Here is a 23,540-nt window from a genome sequence, read left to right as displayed (position 1 = left end):
GCATGAGGGGCAACGAAAGGTATAGCTAATGGATAGCTCCTCCTCAACATCATGCCTAGGAGAGGGAAAGGGATCATTAATAGTTGTGACAATGTGAGAATGGCCAAGGTGAGGGTTCGCTGATAATGTAGCTATGTCATTGGGATCTTGGAGAAGGTATGGGAAAACAAGGCCTTTGTCATTGTCATGATCGATGTCATAAATGGGGCTTGCCATTTCCAATAGACCTTCTTCATGTGAGGGAAAACTATAATCCTCCCTTTCGATGGTGTGAGTAGGGATATCATTATGAGTAATGTCCTAGAGAAAATGAGAATCAATTTCAACCTCATTTTCCATGTCAGTGTCATAAATAGGGTCACTGTCAAAGTGATGGATGCCCACATCCCATTTTCCCTCATTAATGCACAAGAAATGAGAAATGTCATCTTCACAGTAAGCTACACTACTCATATCCTCAAACCCCTTTTCTTGAATGCAAACCTCCATTTCATCGTGTTCATACTTATGATCCTCAATGGGGGCTCTCACTCATGTCATGCACATTCTCAATCCTTAGGTGTGCATCTTGAAGGTCCTCTCTGGCATTATGGCTATCATGATCTTCTTTAGATGGAACCCCTTCTTCCATATGTTCCTTACCTTCATGATGGTCCCTCATATTTGAACTTTCTTTAATGTCACCTTGGTCATCCAATTGATTACATTGTGTGGGGCCTTGCGATTGATTATAGTATTTTTCATTGATTAGGTCAGTCAGAATGCTAAAAGCACAGGTTAGACCAGCAAAGTCAAAGAGATGACTAGGATCCTTCTCATAGGCACACATTATTATATATTGTTGTTTTTGTGTTGACCTATGAAGTCAGAGCATGAATTCCTTATCCACGTTCTCTAATAAATCTTCATAAAACTCAACATATTTGTCCACATTCTTTTGTAGTTATTGATCATTGAGTTTTGCAAATGGAGAGCCAAGGGTAATTTCTCTTCGACAATAATCCATTTTTGATGATTTTGCATATTAGGATCAAAATGGAGTCGCTAGGGTGAATTAAAGAAATGCCTTGATAGATGCTTGCTTCACCCTAGAAACATTAACTTTGAAGTTCAATGAAGAACTAGGGCTTCGTTCTTCCAATGGAGTCGCTAAGAATGATCTGTCAATGATGATGTTGTAAGGGAAACAAAACACACATCTCGTGTCCCTGTTAACGACACCAAAATGTTACTGGTTAAACTAACAGGGGTCCTAGGAGGGGATCCTATAGAACAACTACTAGGTCAAGGGGCACCAATGGAGCGATAGCCCATTGTCACCTCAGCTAAGGCTCCCTGCTCTTTACAAACTTTCACAGATGGGAGGAGTCCCAGTATGAGAGGAATCATAGGAATAGATGGGTTAATGATAAGATATGAAGTGATTCCTAAAGCCTATTCATAAGAGAGACTCAATTAAGTAGCTTACTTGCTTGAGAAGCAAGGCGATATACTCTCTAGGAAGGGCTAAGATGACACTTGAGCCTAGGGTTGGAGGATATGCCTGGCAAGGGGCTTCCTAGACCTAAGGATCCTTGTGGAGAAATGGAATTTGAGTTGTAAAGTTGCAGGACCACAAAGAACCCAAGTGGACCCAGACTAGGTCAAAGGTATGGAGTTGATCAACCAAGGAGGGGCTTGACATAGTTAGGGGAGAGAATCGGATCAAAGGGCTAATCTTCTTTTGAAATTTGAATGCAATGATCAAAATGAGGACACTAACCCAAATTAACCTAGGTAGAGAAATGGTCCTCAAGCTAGGGCTTGCGATATGTCGGGATTCCACCGTCGGATTATGCTCAAATTTTAAGGACACCTTGAGAAGACCTCAACGCAGTTGTGTACCAATTTTCAAGTTGTTTGGATGGCTAAAAAAAAGTTCGCTTGATGCCCTAGGTGAAACTCTAGGGTTTGGCCTAGAACTTGGAAAAGTGAAGAAAAGAGAGGAAAATTTGACCACCAAAGGGTTATGAGGATCAGTTCCTTTTTGCTTGGGCTTAATGGAGTCAAGATACACATAGATCAATATTTTTCGTGAGCTATCCTCTCCAAGGGCAACAAATAGGTCAGTAGGGATTTCTACTTCAAATTTGCCAAAGAGATGAAGTTTCGAGGCTTAAAACCTATTAGGTGCCTCTAGGAACATTCACCCACTCTCTTCAAGTACCTTGAATGCATTAAATCACTTATTCAAGGTTCCCATAAGAATTTCACATTTACATTAACCCATATTTGAATAAGGATAACAATAACATGCAGTAAACCAGTAAAATAACAAGAATAACATCAAAATTTGACTTACATGAGAGAGAGAGTATATTCATTCATCAACTTTGCGTTAGAAAGAAGCTCTAGAAACAATAGCAAAAATCCAAACATCATAGTGCATCAAGAAATCTCCAAAACATTCACCCAACAAAAAGAACAAAAATCTCTCAAGAGATACTAATCTAATCCAAGTGATGATGATCAAAATGAATCACCACACTTCTATTTATACAATCACTAATGAGTTCGATTTGCCTAATTTGGCCTAATTGAACCCCACATAATAAAATAATGTGCAATAATAACATCCCTTGGTGACAAGTCCACCAAGATAGTTCAATAGCATAATAATAAGCCTCTCAAGAGGGTAGAATGATCAATAATGTGAGTCTTTGGACCTCTAAGGAGGCCTAATGAAGTCCATAGTGTGCCATGATGTGAGAATGGACCTCAAACATAGTAGACAAGGGGTTGGCCCCTTATTCTCCAAGTAAATCCTTGTGGTGCCCCCAAGTGGGTGTGAGGGATACAAGGACATCCTCATGAGTCTCCAAGTGGATCGAAAATTCCTGTAAACCATCAATAAATGGTAGGATAACAACATAAGCCTTGATACATCCTCATCTCGACCTTGGAACCTCTGCTAAGTGTATGGTGCAAGTGTGGAGCCGGCTGGGCATGGTGAACCGGGTGCGTCATCCTCATCCAAAAGGTGGAACACGAGCAATCAATGAGTGGTGTTGGTGATCCATGAAGTACTTTCTACTATGGTGGAGGCCCAAGGCTCTCAATGCTCACCCTACAAGTGCTAATGTGGCCCTCTGGAGGGCTAGGACCCTGTATAGAGTGATAAAGCCCAAAATGGAGACCCACCTACAATCTTGCATAAGATCCAATGCGTCCCCTTGCCTTCCAATACAAAAAAGCATTAGAATAATCAAGTAAAAGAGCTTACAAGTTATGGAATCAATGAGGCACTTCATGGTGGCATGCCCTTCCATAGTGGTCTTTGGCATGTTCAAGTGTCTCCAAGCTCAATAAAGGGTTAATCAAGGACCCTATTAGATGGTTTCAACCTTTAAAGGGGATGACATATCCATAGTACATCCCTCAAGTGGTAGGTCGCAGATGATATAGTAATGGAACGGAGTGGGGATCAGAGGGTTCATCCATACCACATGTCATTGTACAAGGGTATATATAATAAGGGAAGCCCATACCTCGGTATATGAGTGTAGTAGGGGGAAAATTGTGGTACATGAGTTACCTCGACCTTTGTATTTCCACCCTTCTTCATACGCCTTTTGTCTTTCATTGATTTTTCTTCATAACTGCTCGGGGCTCTAGGGAATGAGAGCATGGTGTGTGATATATAGCAGGGGATACCCCCTTAAGGTGAGCCAATTCATCGCCCACTAGGGGTTGGGACAATCATGGGTTCCTTAATGATGGAGGGGGCTCATCGAGGGCCCATAGGAACCAAGGTGATGGCCATGGATAACGGGTAGAGCCCATGTTTGGATTTTTCCTACGTGCTAAATTTGTATGTCCCGACCATCTTTGCATTTTGTGGTACATTTCCTATTGAGAGTGGCCAAATTTGGCTTTTCCTTTTCTTTTTAGTTGCATCAACCTCTGGGCATCGTTCTAGGCCTGACCCAAGGTGTGGATAAGGGGACGGGGAGGCTAACCCTCTGTGGACTCAACGGACACATGTGGATCCAGATGGGGAAAGAGACGAGTGGAGTTAAAATAAGTGGAAGGGGGTGATGTATATGGTGTTGGGAAATGAGACTACACAACCAAAATTGGGATTTCCAGTGTAGTGTCAACCCTAAAGCTAATGGCCAGTAAAGGAGATCCCACGGGACTAAGATATAATGCTAACCACGAAATCAGGCAGTGGAGAGAAGAGTACATAACTAACCCACTCTTTCCGCTGAATCCCCCAACCAATCCATACCCCAAAGTGCACATGACAACTAAGGAAAATTCTCAACTATACCAATTAAGAACCATACCTTTGGGGTTGGGAGGCCCACCTTCAAACATACATTCGTAACAAGTGGGCGAGGGACCACATGTGTGGCTCAGGTGGCGGAGATAATGGCACATCGAGCTATCTGGTGGCTGAAAGCTGAGGACCATCTAGGAGAAAAAAATTCTCATATATACACTACCCACAGGTGGTGGGTAACAATGCCCAAATGTGAAATTTTAATATTGTTGTAATTACTAGTTATTATTCTCCTATCAAACTTGATTATTTGTCTTTTACAATTTATTTGCGACAAATATTGAATAAATCACTACTGCAACTTCATAGAAAATAAATAGACCACATGAACTAAGAAAATATTGCACACACAAAAATAATGAACACCAATACTTTTGGACAAATGTGCATGGAAAAACCGCAGCATGGGGAAAGCAGTTATGCAAATGAGTATTTTTTTTATTCTTCACCAAAAGTTTGTGATTGAAAAATTACAATTGTTTACTGTAAATTAGCAAACTTCTGGAAAATTATTTTTGTCACTTCTGCAAATCGATTTGGCTTCCTGAAGACAACTTGGCCCCTTTGATCCAATCCTGCCTCCCTCTGGCTCACTGAATCAAACCACACGTGAGGCCGTGGAAAGTTGCACTGGCTAGGAAAATCAACTCGACCTCCTCTAGAATTTGACTTCTTCTGACAAACTCGACTTCCTCTAAGCAAATCGATCTCTCTAGCAAATTTCTCCTTGCTCTGTCAACTGTTTCTCTCTCAATCAATTCACAATACTGGAAACTCAACCTCTCTCTACGTCTCCCTCTAGCTTTGAGAAATTGGAAATCGCTGTGAAAAATAAACTAGCAACTCTATCTTCAATCATTGTTGATCTCGATTTGTTGGTGCCCTCACACTATCACTTCCGAAGCCATATGGCCTCGCATGTACCCATGCTCACTGCTATGTATTCTGCCTTTGTTGAACTTAGTGCCACAGACCACCGCTTTTGAGTGTACCAAGAAACAACTCTTGATCCCATGTTGAAGCAACACCCTAAAGTGCTTTTCTGATCCACTGTATTACTTGCCTAGTTTGCATCAATATAGCCAACCAAATTGACACCATCACCTTGAGCATCCCTGATCCCATACTTGACAGTGCCGCGCAAATACCTCAACACATGTTCAACTCTCGTTCAATACACTCTCTTCGGTTCCACCATGAATTGACTAAGAGAGTTTACTGCATAAGATATATCTGGCCTGATGTTGACCAAATACACGAGAGAGCCAATAAACTGCTTGTATAAGGTGGGGTCTACATCCTTCTCCTTGGATGCATTTATTTTCCTCCAATTTGTGATCATGGGTGTCAAAATGGTTTTGCAATTCTCCATTCTGGACCTCCTCATGACCTCAATGTAGTATTTCCCTTGCCTGTGGAAAATCTCCCTCCCCATCTGTTTGCCACCCCTCCATGTTTAGAAAGTACTACATAAGCCCCAAATCCTTCATCTCAAACTCTACTGCAAGATCTCTCTTGCACTCCTCTATGAGCTCTAGTGAACTTGTAAGAAACAAGTAGTCCACATACAAGAGAAGAATGAGAACCTCACCCCCAAACACCAAGTAGTAGAGGTTTGTGTCTGCCTCACTCTTCACGAAGCCCATGCTCGAAAAGTATCTGTCGGTGCGTTCATACCACGCCCTAGGAGCCTTCTTGAGCTCGTACAAAGCTCTCTTCAACTTCAACACGTGGCTCTCCTTGTGGTGCGCTACAAAGCCCTTCGACTATTCAATGTATATCTCTTCTTCTAACTCACCATTTAGGAATGTTGTCCTGACATCCATCTAATGGATATGCCATCCCATTTATGCTGCTAATGAGATCAAAACTCGTATAGAAGTATACCTAGCTACAAGAGCGAATGTCTCCTCGTAGTCTATTCCCTCCTCCTGAGAGAACCCTTTGGCCATAAACCTTGCCTTGTATTTTTCACTGCTGCCATCTGCCTTGTGCTTGATCTTAAAGATCCTGCATGATCCAACCACCGCCCTGTTTGTAGGTCTAGGTACAACCTCCCACACATCATTTCGCATGATTGAGGCATACTCCTCAACTATAGCATCCAACCCCACTCGTTGCTCTGTGGACTCCTCATATATGGAAGGCTTGCTATCAACTAACTGACTGACCAACGCCATGTAGCCAATGTACCTCTCTAGTTGTCTTCGCTACTTGTTGCCCAACCTAGGAGCTCTCACAAACCCCTGAGCATCCTCGAGTGTCTATTGAACCTCTTGGTTCCTCCTGCCAACCATAGAAGATGGAACATCCACCTCTACGTCCTCCTGATGCATCTCCTTGATTTGTTGTCTCTGTTGCACAATACTCTATGAAATCTCAGGAACACCTACCCCTGAGCTAGTGCTTGCACTGGTCACTGTACTTGTGCTTTGCTGCCCCTGATCCTGCTACCTAAGTCTAGGAACTTTGTTGGTTGCTCACTTTAATCATCAACTGCTGGCACATTTTTGGACCTCCTACATGCCTTGTCCTCTAAGAACTTGAAATCTCTCATAACTATGATCTGTCTGGCCAGTGGAATGAAAATCCGATATGTCTTCAAGGTCTCGTTGTGCTCAACAAAGTACACTCTCTTTGTAGTCTGATCTAACTTGGAACAAGTATCTCTCGGAATGTGACAATACGCTAGACTGCCAAATATCTTGAAATGACTGACATCTAGCCTCTTCCCTGTGAATGCCTCCTCTGGTATAAACTATCCTACTGCATGCCTATGCCCATAAGTAGTCTGATCTAACTTGGAACAAGTATCTCTCGAAATGTGACAATACGCTAGACTGCCAAATATCTTGAAATTACTAACATCTGGCCTCTTCCCTGTGAATGCCTCCTCTGGTATAAACTATCCTACTGCATGCCTCTGCCCATAAGTAGCATGGTAGGTCATAGTCATATAGCATCGCTCTCGCTGCCTTCAAAATAGAACGATTCTTGTTCTCAACAACCAAATTCTGCTGTGGGTTGTAAGGAACCATCCACTCTCTCTTGATTCCTTACCTGGTACATAACTCCTAGAACCCCTTCCCTGTGTACTCACCTCCACTATCTGACCAAAGAACCTTGATCTTCTCGCCTGTCGCATTCTCCACTAGAGCTTTGAACTCCTGAAAGTGACTTAAAACCTCATCCTTGGTTTCTAGGAAATATATTCAAGTCTTCCTGGAGAAATCATCAATAAAAGTAGCGAAGTACTTGTATCCCCTCAAATAATTCGTCAACATCAACCCACATATATCTAAATGCACTAATTCAAGAATACCCTTTGATCTGGTGTCACTCCTTAGAAAAGTTGCTTTCGCTTTTCTAAACTGTCGTAGCCTCATGATTTTCTTTGTACTCATCATCTAACTCAACAATTTCACTAAGTGATGATAGGTATTCTATAGCCATTTCTAACTCTCCTTCATTCAAAGCCCTTGTACCAACCTATTGGGATGAATCTGTGCTAGCTTCATCTTCAACAGGTATGACTTTTCCCAATTCATCCTGGGAGGTTTGGTCATGGTCTTCACCTTCAACTACAAGAGCTGACTCTTTTGTATGAGTTAATACATTTCTCTTGTCCTTATTTGAACTATTATTCTCCTTTGGGCTCCCTTCAATCCTTGCTACCTGGTCCTTAGCTACCTTTTCATCTTTGGATCTGTTATTCCTTTATTTATTTGTTGCCTTTGATGACACCCATACTTCCATGTGCTCTATCATCTTTCCAAAGGTTTTGTCATAATCTTCAATTTTTTGTGCATACAGTTCTTTTTGACTTGGAAGTAGTTTCTCCTCATTATAATTTTCCCTTTAAACCCAACAGTTGTCCAAGAATATGCTCTGATACCACTGTAAGATTCCCACCCAGAATGGCTTAAAATAAACCCACAAGAGTTCTGAGTTAAAATGGTTTAATTCACTGTGACATTTTAACAAACAAATTGTGTATCGAGTGTTGTAGATGCACTTTTTGCTTTTGGATCATGTAAATATATAATATGCTGGAATAATTAATTGTGGAAACACTACAAGACATTAAATTAATATCGACATTAAACCCAACAGTCAAAAGTAATGTTGATAACAAGAGTAACCACCACAAACTTTCCACTTTTCACTGAAATACATGTTCATGATTTTACACAGTGATAGTGTAGTTGCTTACAACCATTTTATTATTCTGATAGATAAGGAGAAAAGCTAATACACAAACAAAAATATGATATGTATAAGCACTGTTTATGATGGCTTCAACTCACAGTTCGCTTCAACATTAGATATACCAGATCTGGACAAGTTACAGGCAGAAATTTGGTTATTTCTCAAGCGTATATCAACACCTTACTCTCAGCTCCAAAAAGTCCAAAATCACATCCCTTTGGCTCTACTTGGGAATGCATTAAGTCCAACAGTATACAGGAGGAAATTCAACCCCTTTACAACAACAAACTTGGCCCCTTTACTATTTGAAACCAGCCAGGGAATGAGACAATAACTCGTCTCTTTAAGTGGAATGAAACTCATTCCCTTGAAGGTAGGACTCTGACCTCCGGTAATCACATAGCATGCGGTCCATATGGTTGTAGAAACTTGGCCTCAAACCCATATATTTTGACCCATTGAAGTATGGCAAAGCTTAGACCTCTACTTTGGCAATGACTCCCTTGTATTTAGCTTGACTCCCCACTTATGAGAAAAGCTATAGAAATTACAATCTTAGGAAATAAAATCAACTGACAAAACCTCTTCTAGCTCAATATCTCCTACAAATATTTTTCTCCATGAAAGCACAATGGTGAAATCTGAGTGATTTCACTTTTGGAACCAACCAGGGTGTCTACTTTCAACACCAAAGCTAGCTTGGCAGCTGGGGTTTCTCATACCCTAAGGTTCTCTCTCAAAGACTCTTCAAAAGCTTTTTTTCTCCAAAATGCAAGTGAATAAATGAAGAGAGACCTCCTCATTTCCCTTTTTATAGCTCATTTACCTTTTCCCTCTAATTAAATATTAAAAGCACTTTACCTTTACTTAATAAAATGTCTTTTATTAACTAATTAAAGCCACTTTTAACCCTGAAAAATGCTTAATTCGTCTTCACGGTCACATCGGCCACCCAAAGCCCCTTTTTATCATTCTGCCCTATAGATCTTTTCGTCCCGATTCCAACGAACTCTTACACTAAGGTGTTTCTCAAGTAATCATCCCGAAACAACACCTTAAAATAATTAATTAAAATATGCCTGTTAATAACCACATTTTATGGGAATCGCTGAAATGCAATGGAACCAAGAGCGAACTATGTGGAATTGAGCGTGATGTTGGAATATGGCAAGTGATCTTAGTCGGACCCTGTAGAACCCATCAAAACCCTCTGGGGCCACCAATAACACAATCCAGCTCTTGTGACCTGGCTGACATAAGCTCTGGAGACGACTCCTAATCTCATCATAAGATAATGCAAAAATTGGGGACATTACACATACCCCTTATCCTGAAGGATAGATATGGAAATCAAATTCATATGCAAGCCTGGCACATGCAACATGTCATGAATCGGAATCGGCTTCCCATTCTCCCTATGAAATAGAATAGTCCCTCTTGCAATTGGGTGGCATGTGGACTTGTTACCCATCTAAATCTGAAATATGATGTCCTCCTCCTTATAGTTGGAGAAGTACTCTCTAACTCTTGTCATGTGAAATGATGCCCACTATGTATATACCAAACTATTGGTTTGGGGTAGCATCGGATGTGCTCTAGCCATGAAAATTGGTGGAGAGGCTAAAGCACATGAGATCTCCAAGACCCAAAAATGGTTTGGGCAGATTCTAACCGGTTTGGGAGATATTAAAATAATTAATATTTTTAATGGAGTTCCTAAGTCTAAACTTAGGAAAAATGAAATATTAATGGGTATTAATATAAAACTGGGTTAGAATGTTCCAAAAGTCATGGATCAAGCCAAATCTAATCTTAGCCGTTGATTAGAGATTTAATCTTGGTCATTGATGGACCAACGAGAAAATTATAAGAGGAGGCTTGAGGGTCAGTTGGAGAACACACCAGAGTGATCAGTTATTCTATTCTCTAGAGCAGGGTTTGCTAAGAGAGAGAGAATCAATGATCGGCAACGAGGGGCAGTGAATACATAGCAGAGAAGCAGAGTTGGTTCTAGAGAGACAGTGCAGAGCCTGGAGAGGTTGATGCAGAGGCAGCTAGGAGCTGCGCAGAGCATGGAGAGGCAAGCGTGGGTGACGCAAAGGGTCTAAGGGCTGACACAGAGGCTTCAGTAGCTGCGCAGAGGTTAGCAGAGCTGACACAGGGCCAAGAGGCAGTGCTGGGAAGATTTTCGTGGGGTAGACTGGGTGCTGGTAAGCCGGGAAAGGTGACACAGTCCCTATCAGAGTGACACAAAGCAGTGGAAGCTGCAATTGTTGCTGTGGGATCGTTCATCCGGTGATTAATCAACCAGAATATCTGTCTCCGAGGAGAGGTACTACTGCCGAGGGCATTCTCTGTTGGGTGAGCCATTTCTGGCACCCTGGTTGTATTCTGAAAATTGCATAATAATAAAACCCTCTGAATAGCTGCACCGATTTTCCCGCATTGGGTTTTAACTTTTTCCAAGGACATTGGTAAAAAAAAAACAGTGTCACTTGTGTGCTTGTTTTCTTTCAGTTGATGATTGTAGATGTTGATACTGTATTTGTGTTTATTTTCAGTATTTACACGGTAAATAACTTGTTAAGTAATTAAACAAGTAGGAAAAAATAAACCAAATAGTACAGGAAGAATTTCTAATGGGTTAAACTTAGAAATTCCAACATGGTATCAGAGTCAGGTTGCAGATCACAAGATAACTGAAGGCATCAACTAGCAGAGTAGTAGTAGCAAATTTAGTTGTCCCGGGTGATAGAGCTGCTTCGTGCAGAAGGCGACAGAGGAAGGAGTGATGCAGAGAGATTGCGTCATCATTCTGGGCCAGAGAAAGGCAGTGCAAAAGCTAAGGGAGGGAGAATCAAGCTCATGCAGAGGCCAAGAGGGCTAACACAGTTGGATAGGGGAGCTGATTTGCCGGTGCTGGGATTGCGCAGAGCCAAGTGGCTCAATCCTTTAGTTGCTGGGGCATAGGAGGCTGTGGGTAATTTGCGGAGCGAAGTTGGTGGGGTACTGTGGTCATAACAGTACCTAACAGGGCAAGACAAGGGCAGAGGGAGTTGTTGCCAAGGCGCATTTCTAGCCAAGGAATCCTGAGTAGTGTCAGACAATCGGAGTGGAGCAACTTGACGTTGGCAAAATGATTTCCCGAAGGGAAATCGAGACTCGGAGGAGTCGAAAGAAGAGTAGCATAATGGTCATGAATGGATTGAGAGATCAGGATAGGTTGGACGATGCATCAAACTTCGTGGTCTGGAAGGCCAGGATCTTGTCCATTCTAGACAGATATCGCATAAGGACTTCGCCTTGAAAATAATAGCGATCCCAGTTGACCCAGCGGAAAATGAGAAGTATGAGGAGGCAATGGCCAGGGTGAAGTGCATCATCCATGATGGGGTCAAGGATCATGTGGTGCCGCATATTGCCGAAAAGGATATGGCAAATGAGATGTGGGAGGGCTTGAAGAAATTGTACCAGCATACTTCCGTGCAAAGGAAGATGTTACTTGAAAATCAGTTGCGGTCATACCAGATGCAGAAGGGAGAGCAAATAGATGTCTTGCTCGGTCGATTGAAGGAGATCCGTGACTAGCTAACTTCCATTGGGGCCACACCAAATCAAGAATTGATGGTGAGGACCGCATTGAACGCAGTCTCAGAGGATTGGGAGGTATTTGTCCAGAGCATACTAGGCAGGATGAGCCTTCCAGATTGGGAGGAACTGTGGTCGGCTCTTCGTCAAGAAGAGATCAGATGAGTGACCAAGGCGGGGAATAGCGGCAAAGGGGTCAGAATCAAGAAAGAGGAAGAAGAGGATGCAGCTCTAGCATCTGCGGGAAAGCAAGAGAAAAGAAATAAGAAGGACCTCTCCAAAGTCAAGTGCTTCCACTGTGGGGAACTAGGTCATTTTGCAAACCAGTGTCCTAGGAAGAAGAGTAAGGGAGAGGCTTTTGAGACCAAGGCAGCGCTAGCGAGGGCGGAGAAAGAAGTCGAGGAGGATGACGATTGTGCATGAGTGCTCATGTGCCACTTGAAAAGAAGTGGGGAGACATCGAGCTGTAGTTAGAGGGACTACAGGTGATGAGGGGCAGGATCCTTGAGGTACCCAACCTCTTGGATTATACCTTGCTACGGGAGCCTCGAAGAAGAGTAGCAGGACTGGCGGATGTCGGTAGAGACATATGCGGATGAGGCGGCAGAGAGTGCTACAGTGCAGGAGTCCCCGGATAGCGCGAGGCTAGCAGGCTGCAAGAGTGTGAGAGGCAGGGAGTGTTGCACTAGTGCAGGATGGCACAAAGAGGTGTGCAATGGTGCGAAATGTCGGGAGTTGTTGCAGCAACGCATAGGCCAGTAGAGGGAGCACGTGTTAGCGACAAAGGGAGCTTTAGCATCGGGAGTGTTTCTAGCCTGACAGGGATGTTAGAGTTGGGTGGATCAGTTACCTACTTCTCGATAACTGAGTTGCAGTGCAACAATTAGCAGTGGTAGTGCTGTGGGCAGCACGACGAGAGGGGGATGAGAGGGGGATGCAGTGCAGATACAGTGCTGGGAATATGGACCAGCAACAACATGGATGCAGAGGGAGCTGTTGTACGGATGCAACAATGGCAGTGGCAGGGCCATGGGCAACAGTACAGGATGCAGTAGTGCAGAGGATGTTGGGCAGGGAGGCCTAGCATCAACACAGAGACCGGTGCTGGATAATCAGGGTGATACTCAGTGTGGAGTATTACTAGAGCACAATCGTCGCTAAGAGGGAGTGTTGATTTTGAGTAGCATCGGATGTGCTCTAGCCATGAAAATTGGTGGAGACGCTAAAGCACATGAGATCTCCAAAGACCCAGAAATGGTTTGGGCAGATTCTAACCGGTTTGGGAGATATTAAAATAATTAATATTTTAATGGAGTTCCTAAGTCTAAACTTAGGAAAAATGAAATATTAATGGGTATTAATATAAAATTGGATTGGAATGTTCCAAAAGTCATGGATCAAGCCAAATCTAATCTTAGCCATTGATTAGAGATTTAATCTCGGACGTTGATGGACCAATGAAAAAAGTATAAGCGGAGGCTTGAGGGTCAATTGGAGAACACACCAAAGTGATCAATTATTCTATTCTCTAGAGCGGGGTTTGCTAAGAGAGATAGAATCAATGATCGACAGCGAGGGGCAGTGAATACATAGCAGAGAGATAGAGTTGGTACCAAAGGGACAGCGCAGAGCCTAGTGAGGTTGATGCAAAGGCAGTTGCGTGGTACGCAGAGGCATCTAGGAGCTGCATAGAGCCAGAAGAGGTCAGCGTGGGTGACAAAGAGGGTCTAAGGGCTGACGTAGAGGCTTCAGTCGCTGCACAGAGGCTAGCAAAGCTGACGCAGGGCTAAGAGGTAACGCTGGGAGGATTTTCGTGGGGAAAACTAGGTGTTGGTAAGTCGGGAAGGGTGACGTAGTCCCTATCAGAGTGACGCAGTGCAGTGGGAGCTACAATTGTTGTTGTGGGATCGTTCATCCGGTGCTTAATCAATCAGAATATCTGTCTCTGAGGAGAGGTACTACTGCCGAGGGCATTCTCTATTGGGTGAGCCATTTCTGGCACCCTGGTTGTATTCTGAAAATTGCATAATAATAAAACCCTCTGAATAGCTGCACCGATTTTCCTGCATTGGGTTTTTCTGGGGACATTGGTCCAAAAATAACAGTGTCACTTGTGTGCTTGTTTTCTTTCAGTTGATGAACTGTAGACGTTGATACTGTACTTGTGTTTATTTTCATTATTTACATGGTAAATAACTTGTTAAGTAATTAAACAAGTAGGAAGAAATAAACTAGATGGTACAAGAAGAATTTCTAACGGGTTAAACTTAGAAATTCCAACACAAACTCCCTGTGAGGTTAAGCTAGATAGGCAAGCAATTAACGTGAATTGCTTATCCATCCTACTAGAGAGCTCATCTGCACTTGCTGAAGTCGCTATCTGCTTCTTGCCCTTCTTCTCAGCCTTCTTTCTCTATGGACAATTGCTGACATAGTGGTCGAACTCATGACAACCACTTGACCTTTGAAAGGTAATTCTTCTCCTCACCTTTTGGGTTTGGTCCCTTGCTGGATCCCTTCTTCGCTTTTCATTTCCCAACTAGGGCTAAATTCTCTTGTTGCTCCTCACTCTTTTGAGTCCTATTGTTGCTGCCACTGACAAGACTGAGTCTTCGCTCCTCCTGGGTGAAATCGATCCATAACCCAACCCGACCCAATAATTTGTCACATTCATTGATCACATGGACGAATACATCCCACTTCTTCGTAAAGACATTTAGGGATATAAACACCATCTCTTCATCATCTGGTTTCTCTCCCACTCCAGCTAACTCATCCTTTAGCAATCTAACTTTGCTAAGGTAACGGGTAATGTCTTCGTCTTTGTGCATCTTCGTATTCCTCGAATTGTCTCCGAGAAGTAGCTTCTTGTTAGTGGTAACATCCTGGAAGATATTCAAAATAGTGTCCCACAATTTCTTGGTTGTATCCAACTCAACAATATGCAAAACTATATAGCCCTTGAGTCCATCAAGGATTATCCTCCTTGTTTTGGCATCATCCTTTTCGTATGTTGAAAGTTGTGTTATGTATGTTGAAACAACTATCACACTAATCGCGTAATCCTTGAGACCATTGTCTTCCAACAACAAGGAAATTTTGGCTTTCCAGACGCCAAAGTTTGAGGCTCCATCAAATCTGTCCTGATCTCTCAAACCCGTTGAGGCCATTTTACAAATCCTCAAAAATAAGAAAAATCCAAACAATCTGAAGAACTCTTACTGGGTTTGAAACCCTCAACTTTTCTCTTCCCGTGTCTGCGCAAAGCCTTTTTCTGCCCTTAGATCTGCTCTGATACTGTTCACTGGGATGGAGGATTGCAAACCTTCCACTGCCATTGGAGAGCCAAAGAGGTCGAGTTTCCTCCTTTATATAGGCTTCTCAAAGGTGGATGTGGCTCCTCAAATTAGGTCGACTTGCCAATTGCAAGGCCGACTTTATCTTGGAGGGTTTTTTGACACTTTTAAGGACAAAAATAATTTTCTTTACAAGTTACAATGTGCCTGAAGGGGTCTTCAACTTATAGCAATGACTTTTTTGACTTCTTGACCTTGGACAAACCCTAGAAGCACTCAATGGGTGCTTAACCTATAAAATAAAAAGACCTTGAGAATGAATCCCATGCTCCAAAAATAATAATAATAGTTTTCATTAATTTTAAAATTGACAAGCATCAAAAGTACGTTTCATATTTATGAAGGCCGAACCTAGTTACACATGTTTCAACACATTCACCGAATGGACTAAGCACTAATCACTATTCCACCAATCATGCTTTTTTCCTTTCAACTTTTAAATCTGTGTTTTTTTCTTCTTCTTGAATTTTCTCTTTAAATCACCTGTGCACTCCATTTTCTTAGAGTTCCAGGAATCCAATTTAGCAAAGCCTCCCTTCGATCGGCATAAATAACATAGGAGAGTTGGTGAGGTGTTAGTGACCAATCTTCGAGTTGCACAATTCTATCATCTAGGTGCTTGGGACTTGTATTCTTCCATAGGTGATAGATTGTGTGGTAATAGGCCTTTCTGAAAACATTGGTCCAAAATTTAATCAGAAGACAATGACAATCTCCCCAACCCAATTTGAGAAAGATCTATATTTTTTATTTTGGGTAGCATCGAATGTGCTCTAGCCATGAAATTTGGTGGAGAAGGTAAGGCACATGAGATCTCCAAGACCCAGAAATCGTTTGGAGAAATTCCACCCGGATGAAGAGTTATTAAAATAATTAATATTTTTAATGGGTTCCTAAGTCTAAACTTAGGAAAATAAAAATATTAATGTGAATTAATAAAATATGGGTGAGAAAGTTCTAAGAGACGAGGATCAAGCCAGTTCTAATCTTAGCCGTTGATTAGGGACTTAATCTCGGCCGTTGAATCGTTAACGGGAAAAGTATAAGAGGAGGCTTGAGGGTCAGCTGGAAACACGCCAAGAGAGATCAGTCAGTTCGATTTTTTGGGGCGAGGTTTGTTGAGGAAATTGAGCAAGTGATCAGTTGTAGTGAGGGGCAGTTCAGCAGGAGGCCGAGGAATACATAGTAGAGAGGCAGCGCAGTGCTGAGAGAGACAGCGCAGACCCTAGAAGGGCTGATGCAGAGGCCGAGGAAGCTGACACAGACAGCGCAAAAGCTGGAGACACTTATGCTGGGCCTCAGAGGCAACACTGGGGAGATTCTGTGGGGCAGACTGGGAGCAGATCAACATAACCGCATTTCTGAGCCGGGAGAGGGTGATGCAACTCCTAGAGGAGTGACATAGGTCCAACGCAGTGCTTGGAGAAGCCATCATTGTCCAACACAAGGAACTGTCGGAGTCACTGTGGGGTTTGATCATCCGTTTGCTGATTTTCCGGAATATCCGTCAAGGAAATTCTCTGTTGGGTGAGCCATTTTTGGCACCCTAGTTGTATTCATGAAATCTGCTGAATAATACAAATGCTCTATATGCTGCACTGGTTTTCCCGAATTGGGTTTTCCGGGGACGATTGTCCAAAAATAACGGTGTCCCTTGTGTTATTGTCTCAGTTTATTTTAGTGCATCATCTGTATATTTGTGAAGGCTGCAATAGTGTTTACTTCGATGTTTATGCAATTAAATAACTTGTTAATGTAAATATCAAGTAGGAGATAGTAAACCAGTAATTGCAATAGGGGTTTCTGATGTGTTAGATTCATGAATTTTCACACTATAAGCTCCTGATTTGCTAATTTGATGAGAATGTAATTTTTCTAAAGAATAATCACAGTTCCTATTTGAAAGTGACAATGGAAACCACATTTCTCCTGTGCATGTAGCACAATAGAATGATGAGGGAGTACAAGACTATACCCTAAATAAAAATACTCAATCTATATCCTCTACCAACTACTACCATAAAAAAAAAAAAAAAGAATAAGGTCAACTCTTAGGACAATGCTTTTATCCTCCAACCATGAAGCCTCCCGCTACTTTGAGAATGTATTAGCTTTGCAAACTAGGCCAAAATATGTCCAAACATATACATATAGAAACAAAAACAAAGTCAAATTCATTATCCCTTAAATACTAAAATACAATAAAAAGAAGCTTGAAACCCAAATACATCATGAACTTGAAAATAGAGCAGGAAGGAGATTGTATATCCCTCCCTGAATTCCTCCAAGAACACACAACGATGTATCACATGTTGACATTCTTTTGATAGAGGATCTACTTCAACGTTATGCTCTATAAAAACATGTAAATCAAAAGCGTTGGAAACTTCTAGTAAGTGCTCTACTAATGACCTGAGATGAACATTGTGAACCTAGAGAGCGCTCTTTATCCAATTAATAACCAAAAAAGAATCCCCATAGATCTATATTTGTTCATCTTTAGTTTCTAAAGAACATTTATGCAGCATCATTAGGGCCATAAACTCGTATATTCATTAGTACCTTTCCCAAGAAATGCTTTACATTTTAACTTATGAGAGTTAGAAAAATTAAGAATGCCTCTAGCACTATAGAAATCTTCAAATCCCTCTCTAGCTCCATAAAAAAATCCCTAAGCCAGGCATCCATCAATAAACAATTCCACAATCCAATGAGGAAACCTAACATAAGAAAAAACTTGAAATGTTGGACTATGTTTCTCTTCAAAACCTTGGGCATTCTTGGGCAACCCTATCCCCGACAAAAATAGACAAGGCATTGCTCTGAATTCACAGAGTTTTATTTAATCAAACCATATTCCATCAATTCTCCATCCCAAACATGTGGAATGTTAATCATCTCCTCAATTTCCTCTTACAATCGCTAAGCATATTCACATTTAATTACCCAGTGAGTTGTAGATTCCACATCCGTCCTACACAAAAATTGTACCTAGGCCATTTCAATTTCATTTCTACAAGCTATCGGAAGTCAAAAAAAATTCAAGGATAACCAAAGGACACTTGAGTCTTCTTGGGAGCACTTAGTTTCCAAACATGTTTCCATCACCAAATTGGAGCTTGCTGCTCTAATTCAATTAATGATGCATATTGGTTGTATAAAAACTGTTACTGGACTATTCATTCCTCTCTGTTAATATTCAAGGTTATTTTTTAGTGTTTACATCATGCTTGAGGTGCTCATGAGATTTAGAGTACATGGTGTACATTCAACCCCTGGATGGTTCAAGATGCATTGGCACATGAGAGATAGTCCTTGATGGGTTCACACGAATGAGATAGTTTCCTTGGTGGATGCTTGACTATATATGATTGTCAGCTTAATATTCTTCCCTTAGGCATTGGAGTTCCCTTGATAATTTGGTGTACACCGTTCATCCATGCCCCATGAAGGACCCACTTACTTGAAGAGCACCCTACATGGAATAAGGAGCATTGTGTAGCTTGGAGGAGGGCATTGGGTCCTAATTGGCATGTGGCAGCGTGGACTTCTATTTGAAGGATTGGAGACGCATCTGTTACTGCCTAAATTAAGTGGAAAATCCCAAACCATGAATGCCATCTTGGGGTAATGGATGGGAGTTGTATCACTATCACCTCAATACAACTTCCCCCTCACTTTCGGTTGGCTATCAAGAGGCCAAGTGGGCTATTTCTTTGATGTACGATTGATTTATTAAGAGAGCCTACGTAAGTCTTATATTGTAATTTTGATAAGTAAAGCAAAGATTTACTTCAAAAACAAACAATTGAATCCCACTAAAGATATGACATATAACACGTAAAGGATTTCAATGGTTAAATGATCAAATGCTTTAAGACATACCTTTAAGACAACAAGTATAAATCACGACAATCCACTTCGATGCTTTAAGAAATTAAAAACATGTGGACTAGACTTGAAATTTGATGTTGCTATGTATGTAAGAGAAGATTTCAAATATTGAAAGTTATTAATTACCATAATTTTGAAACCGGAATTGATGATCGACCAAGTCCACCTATCAAACCAGTTTTTGAATGCTTTCCTATTCTATCTCATGATTAATCATAGGGGCAAGATGTATGATATAGATCTAATGATATGCTAACTACATTGGCTATGTGATTATACTTAGCTTATGTAATATGTGTTAGCATAAAGTAGGTAGTTGCATTGCATCTCGTGTGAGCATTCTAAAATCTTGCATTTTTTGTGTTTCATTATAGATTAATCTCCATTTAGATGAATTTTGTTTTCAACATGGATTTTACTATCATCATATAAAACCATGGTAATAATCAACACCCCATGCCCATGCTCCCAAACAAGTTGACTTGGATGTGCAGGTAACAAGTCTGTGAGCCCAGGGATTGTTGGAGTTCTCATGAACTCACCATTTCATCTTATGGATGATGAGCTCATGTCCCTGAATTGGAGCCAGATGTTACCCACCAAAATGGGTAACCCCACAGGAGAAAACTTCTTTCTTGCATTTGACAACCAATTGGACAGCTAGGCAACCAACATCCCTTGACAATAACTATTTGATGATAATATCACATGTGCCTCTGCCATTTGCATCATCCATATGCCTCTCCTCATCCGACATTACCACTTAAATGAAGGTGGGCCGCTTTTCAAAATGTACTTTGATCATTTTGCAGTCAAGTGCTTATAGCCTTATACTTGCTTGTTTTGGGAATTTAGCATGGATAAACGGGTGATCTGGAAGATTGACCAATCTTATGATAGATTTTTCGGCGAAAATCACATGAGAAACCATTTGTCGACGTGTTTCGAACCAACCAGTGTGGTTCATCGTCAGGACAAGTTGAAAAAACAGATCCAGCTTCGCATGTTAAATAGTTAGAGCAGAGCCACCAACGGTTAGCTGGGCCAAAAAATTGACATAGGACGATATATATAATTTTACACCTAATATACTAAATTTAGTTATATTAGGTGTTAAATTATATATATCGTCCTATGTCAATTTTTTGGCCCAGCTAACCGTTGGTGGCTCTGCTCTAACTATTTAACATGCGAAGCTGGATCTGTTTTTTCAACTTGTCCTGACGATGAACCACACTGGTTGGTTCGAAACGCGTCGACAAATGGTTTCTGATGTGATTTTCGCCGAAAAATCTATCATAAACTTGTTATGGATCACAGAAGCCTCAACTCTACAATTGACCAATCTTGATTGTAAATCTGTTCTCTCACCTTACCAGGGAGGTTAGTCTGTATCCCTAGTCCAGTGGGGCCTCCATTGAGGCCTTAGGGTCATAAGAAGGGCACTACTTGGAAAACCAGAATTGAGATAGCATGTTGATTATCCCCTACACTATACTTAACACTTTTCATCACACATTTCAAGCCCCATATACCACCTCCACTTTTTGGGTCTACCTTGTCATTGGTTCTTTGGGATTTGGCACCCACAAGACCAGATTCCTTGAGTAGGGTCGGGAAACATTGCCTTGAATGTTGATGCAACTAAAAGAATGGAAAACATGTCATGGCCACGATAAAAGAAAAAAGCAGAAAATCAAAATGCAAAAGATGGCCAGGGACATAAGTTAGCGTGTGGGGAAAATCCTAGAATGAGCTCTACCCTCCCCAATAGCCATCGCCCAGTTCTTGGGTAGACAATGCTCCTTCACATCAAAAGGAACCCTTGCATGTCCCAACCTAGATGACCAAAGAATTGTCTCATCTTAAGGGGTAATATAAATGCCACATCATAAAGAGCAAGCTCTAACCTTGAGCTATGCACTGTAATACAAAGCATTATTAAGAAAAAGTAAAAGGCGCACTAGAGGGGTGGAAAAAGCAAGCCAAGCAAGGTAACTCATGCCTCCACAATTGCTCCCTACATTACATTCATACACTTAGGATGTGAACTCTCCATCAATTGGTCCCCTTGACCATGGCACTAGGCCATGAAGCCTTTTCCCCTTCATTCTCACATATTTACACTAACACCTATTGATTGAGGGGTTGACCTAGGAATGTCACTTCCCGTTGAGGGTTGGAAAAACCTAATAGGGTTAACCATTAGCCAATTCTTTCAAGGTAGGAAACACCTTTATAATACTTGGTCTAGTTAGATATCGCAAGGTGATCCATGATTGAACTACTAATATGCCCTTAACATTAAAGTTTAGTCCACATAGATGCATATATGATCTTCATCTCTGATGGATGGATGCCACAAGCCCTAGGCAATTTTGCCCTAGTGTAAACCCTAATCTAGCTCTATTCAACTTGGGATTTTGTTGGCCTTCTGTACCTTGGTAAGCTTGTTATCATTGCTTATTCACTAAACCCCATGTCACTCATGCCCTAGATAGGTCTTTGACGGGCACTATTTGCCTTCTCCTTGCCAGTTTGAGCCTTGTCCTTCAGCTAGGTGTCTTTCCTTAGCATATCTTTGTCGAACCTTAGACTTGAATCTCCATTAGGTGACCTACATAGGGAAGCCTCCCTTGTGGTGAAAATCCACTAAAGAGCAGGAGGTGGTGGCTGTGGTGATAGTGGGCCTCCACCTCATTGTTGCGCCTTGATCTAGCTTTTGCCTTGTGAGGTATCTCACAAGACCTACTAGATTTTGAGGCAACAGATCTAATAAGCTAATGATCCAGGAATATCACTCTAGTGACTAGATATGGTTCCACATACCAGAATGCCCTCCCGCAAAGTTTAAAAAGTTCAAAATGAAAACTCTAGGTTTCCCAATATGGTGAGAAAACTCTAATGCAAGGCCTAAAAATTTCATGATGACAAATGTTGTGTTTCTATGCAGTTAGGAAGCCTTAGGAAAAGTCTAGAAATGCTCCTGGATATCAACAGCGATTAAATCCAAACATAAACCCCAAACAAGTACCATTTCAATCTTTATATAATGCCTTTGTAGTAGTCTAAAGCCAGCAGCATGAACTCACAGGTAATTGGCAATACATTTCAAAAGTATCTTCAAATAAATTCCACTTCTTTTAATTGGCTCTTCTAGAGAAAAAAAGAAAAATGACTGAGCCCTGCATAAAGCTACATGTCGTTTGTAATAACTTCAAACCTGTCTTGCAATAAATTTCAGTATGACCCTTGCAGAGATGAAATAAAAAATCACAGAGAACTGCATAAATTTGGATAATTTTCAGATCTGTGAGCAGATGCCCTTATTCATAAATACCATGACTTTTGATGGTATATTTTCTTCATCATTATATAATAGAAAATTCTCATTTTAGCTCGTTGTATTCTGTGGTTACTAAACACCTCAGACGAATGTTAAAAGACGAGTCTGTCCAATAATCCAACCTGTTGTAGATTTCACTCTTAAACTTTGATTTGAAGGATATTAAACATACCAAATCTTTCTATGGCTGAAGATACTTCCGCTGCCTCAAATCCCATTTCCAATAAGTGGCCTTTAATATCAAATTCCTGAGAACAATCTGTATCTTTTCCTCCCTAAATACATTTTGAAACAAATAAATCACATTGTACAAATATTTCAAGGAAAGAAATTCCACACTACAACTTTCAACAATATAGATTCTCAATTCAACTCGAGTAACTTAAACATACATGAAATATAAAGGGAAGCAGTTCACTAATCATGCTTTTTAGTCACTTCCAATTTCTCACTAAAGTAGGCACTTCAACTGCAAAGAGTTTCTAAGGTTGATCTCTCTCTCACACATAGTGCACGCAAACACACATGAAATGAAAAAGAAGAGGGAGGAAGACAGAAAAAAACCATGCAATAACAAGATTCCCCCCGCAATATACCGAGGGTATATTTTTTCCTACGTAATAATACTAAAACATAAATTGTGATGTTATAAGAAATAGATGTATATATCATAACATACACCTATGATGTAATTATATCATAACATACACAAAATTGAAATCATCAATCATTATTCATAATTTATAATTTATACCTTCTGTAGTCTGTCAGATTAAATCCCACACCATAATGAACAGAGCTCATACTTTGCAATGATCTTCAA

General features: G+C 41.1%; 1 protein-coding gene across 4 annotated transcripts in view; it reads right to left on the bottom strand.

The window, feature by feature from the left end:
* LOC149207605 (DNA (cytosine-5)-methyltransferase DRM2-like) overlaps positions 1-23,540 on the bottom strand; it is a 221,815-nt gene that overhangs the window by 62,446 nt on the left and 135,829 nt on the right. For all 4 annotated transcript variants that reach the window (XM_089395810.1, XM_089395812.1, XM_089395808.1 and 1 more), the window contains exon 10: positions 22,890-22,992. In XM_089395810.1, coding sequence (XP_089251936.1) covers positions 22,890-22,992 — 103 coding nt within the window. The remainder of the gene's footprint in view (positions 1-22,889; positions 22,993-23,540) is intronic.

Source organism: Pinus tabuliformis, chromosome 1_2, assembly GCF_031772625.1.
Source record: "Pinus tabuliformis cultivar Carrire ecotype Pingquan chromosome 1_2, CPIR1, whole genome shotgun sequence".
In the NCBI taxonomy this organism is placed as follows: domain Eukaryota; kingdom Viridiplantae; phylum Streptophyta; class Pinopsida; order Pinales; family Pinaceae; genus Pinus; species Pinus tabuliformis.
This window is presented reverse-complemented; position numbering and strand designations above follow the sequence as displayed.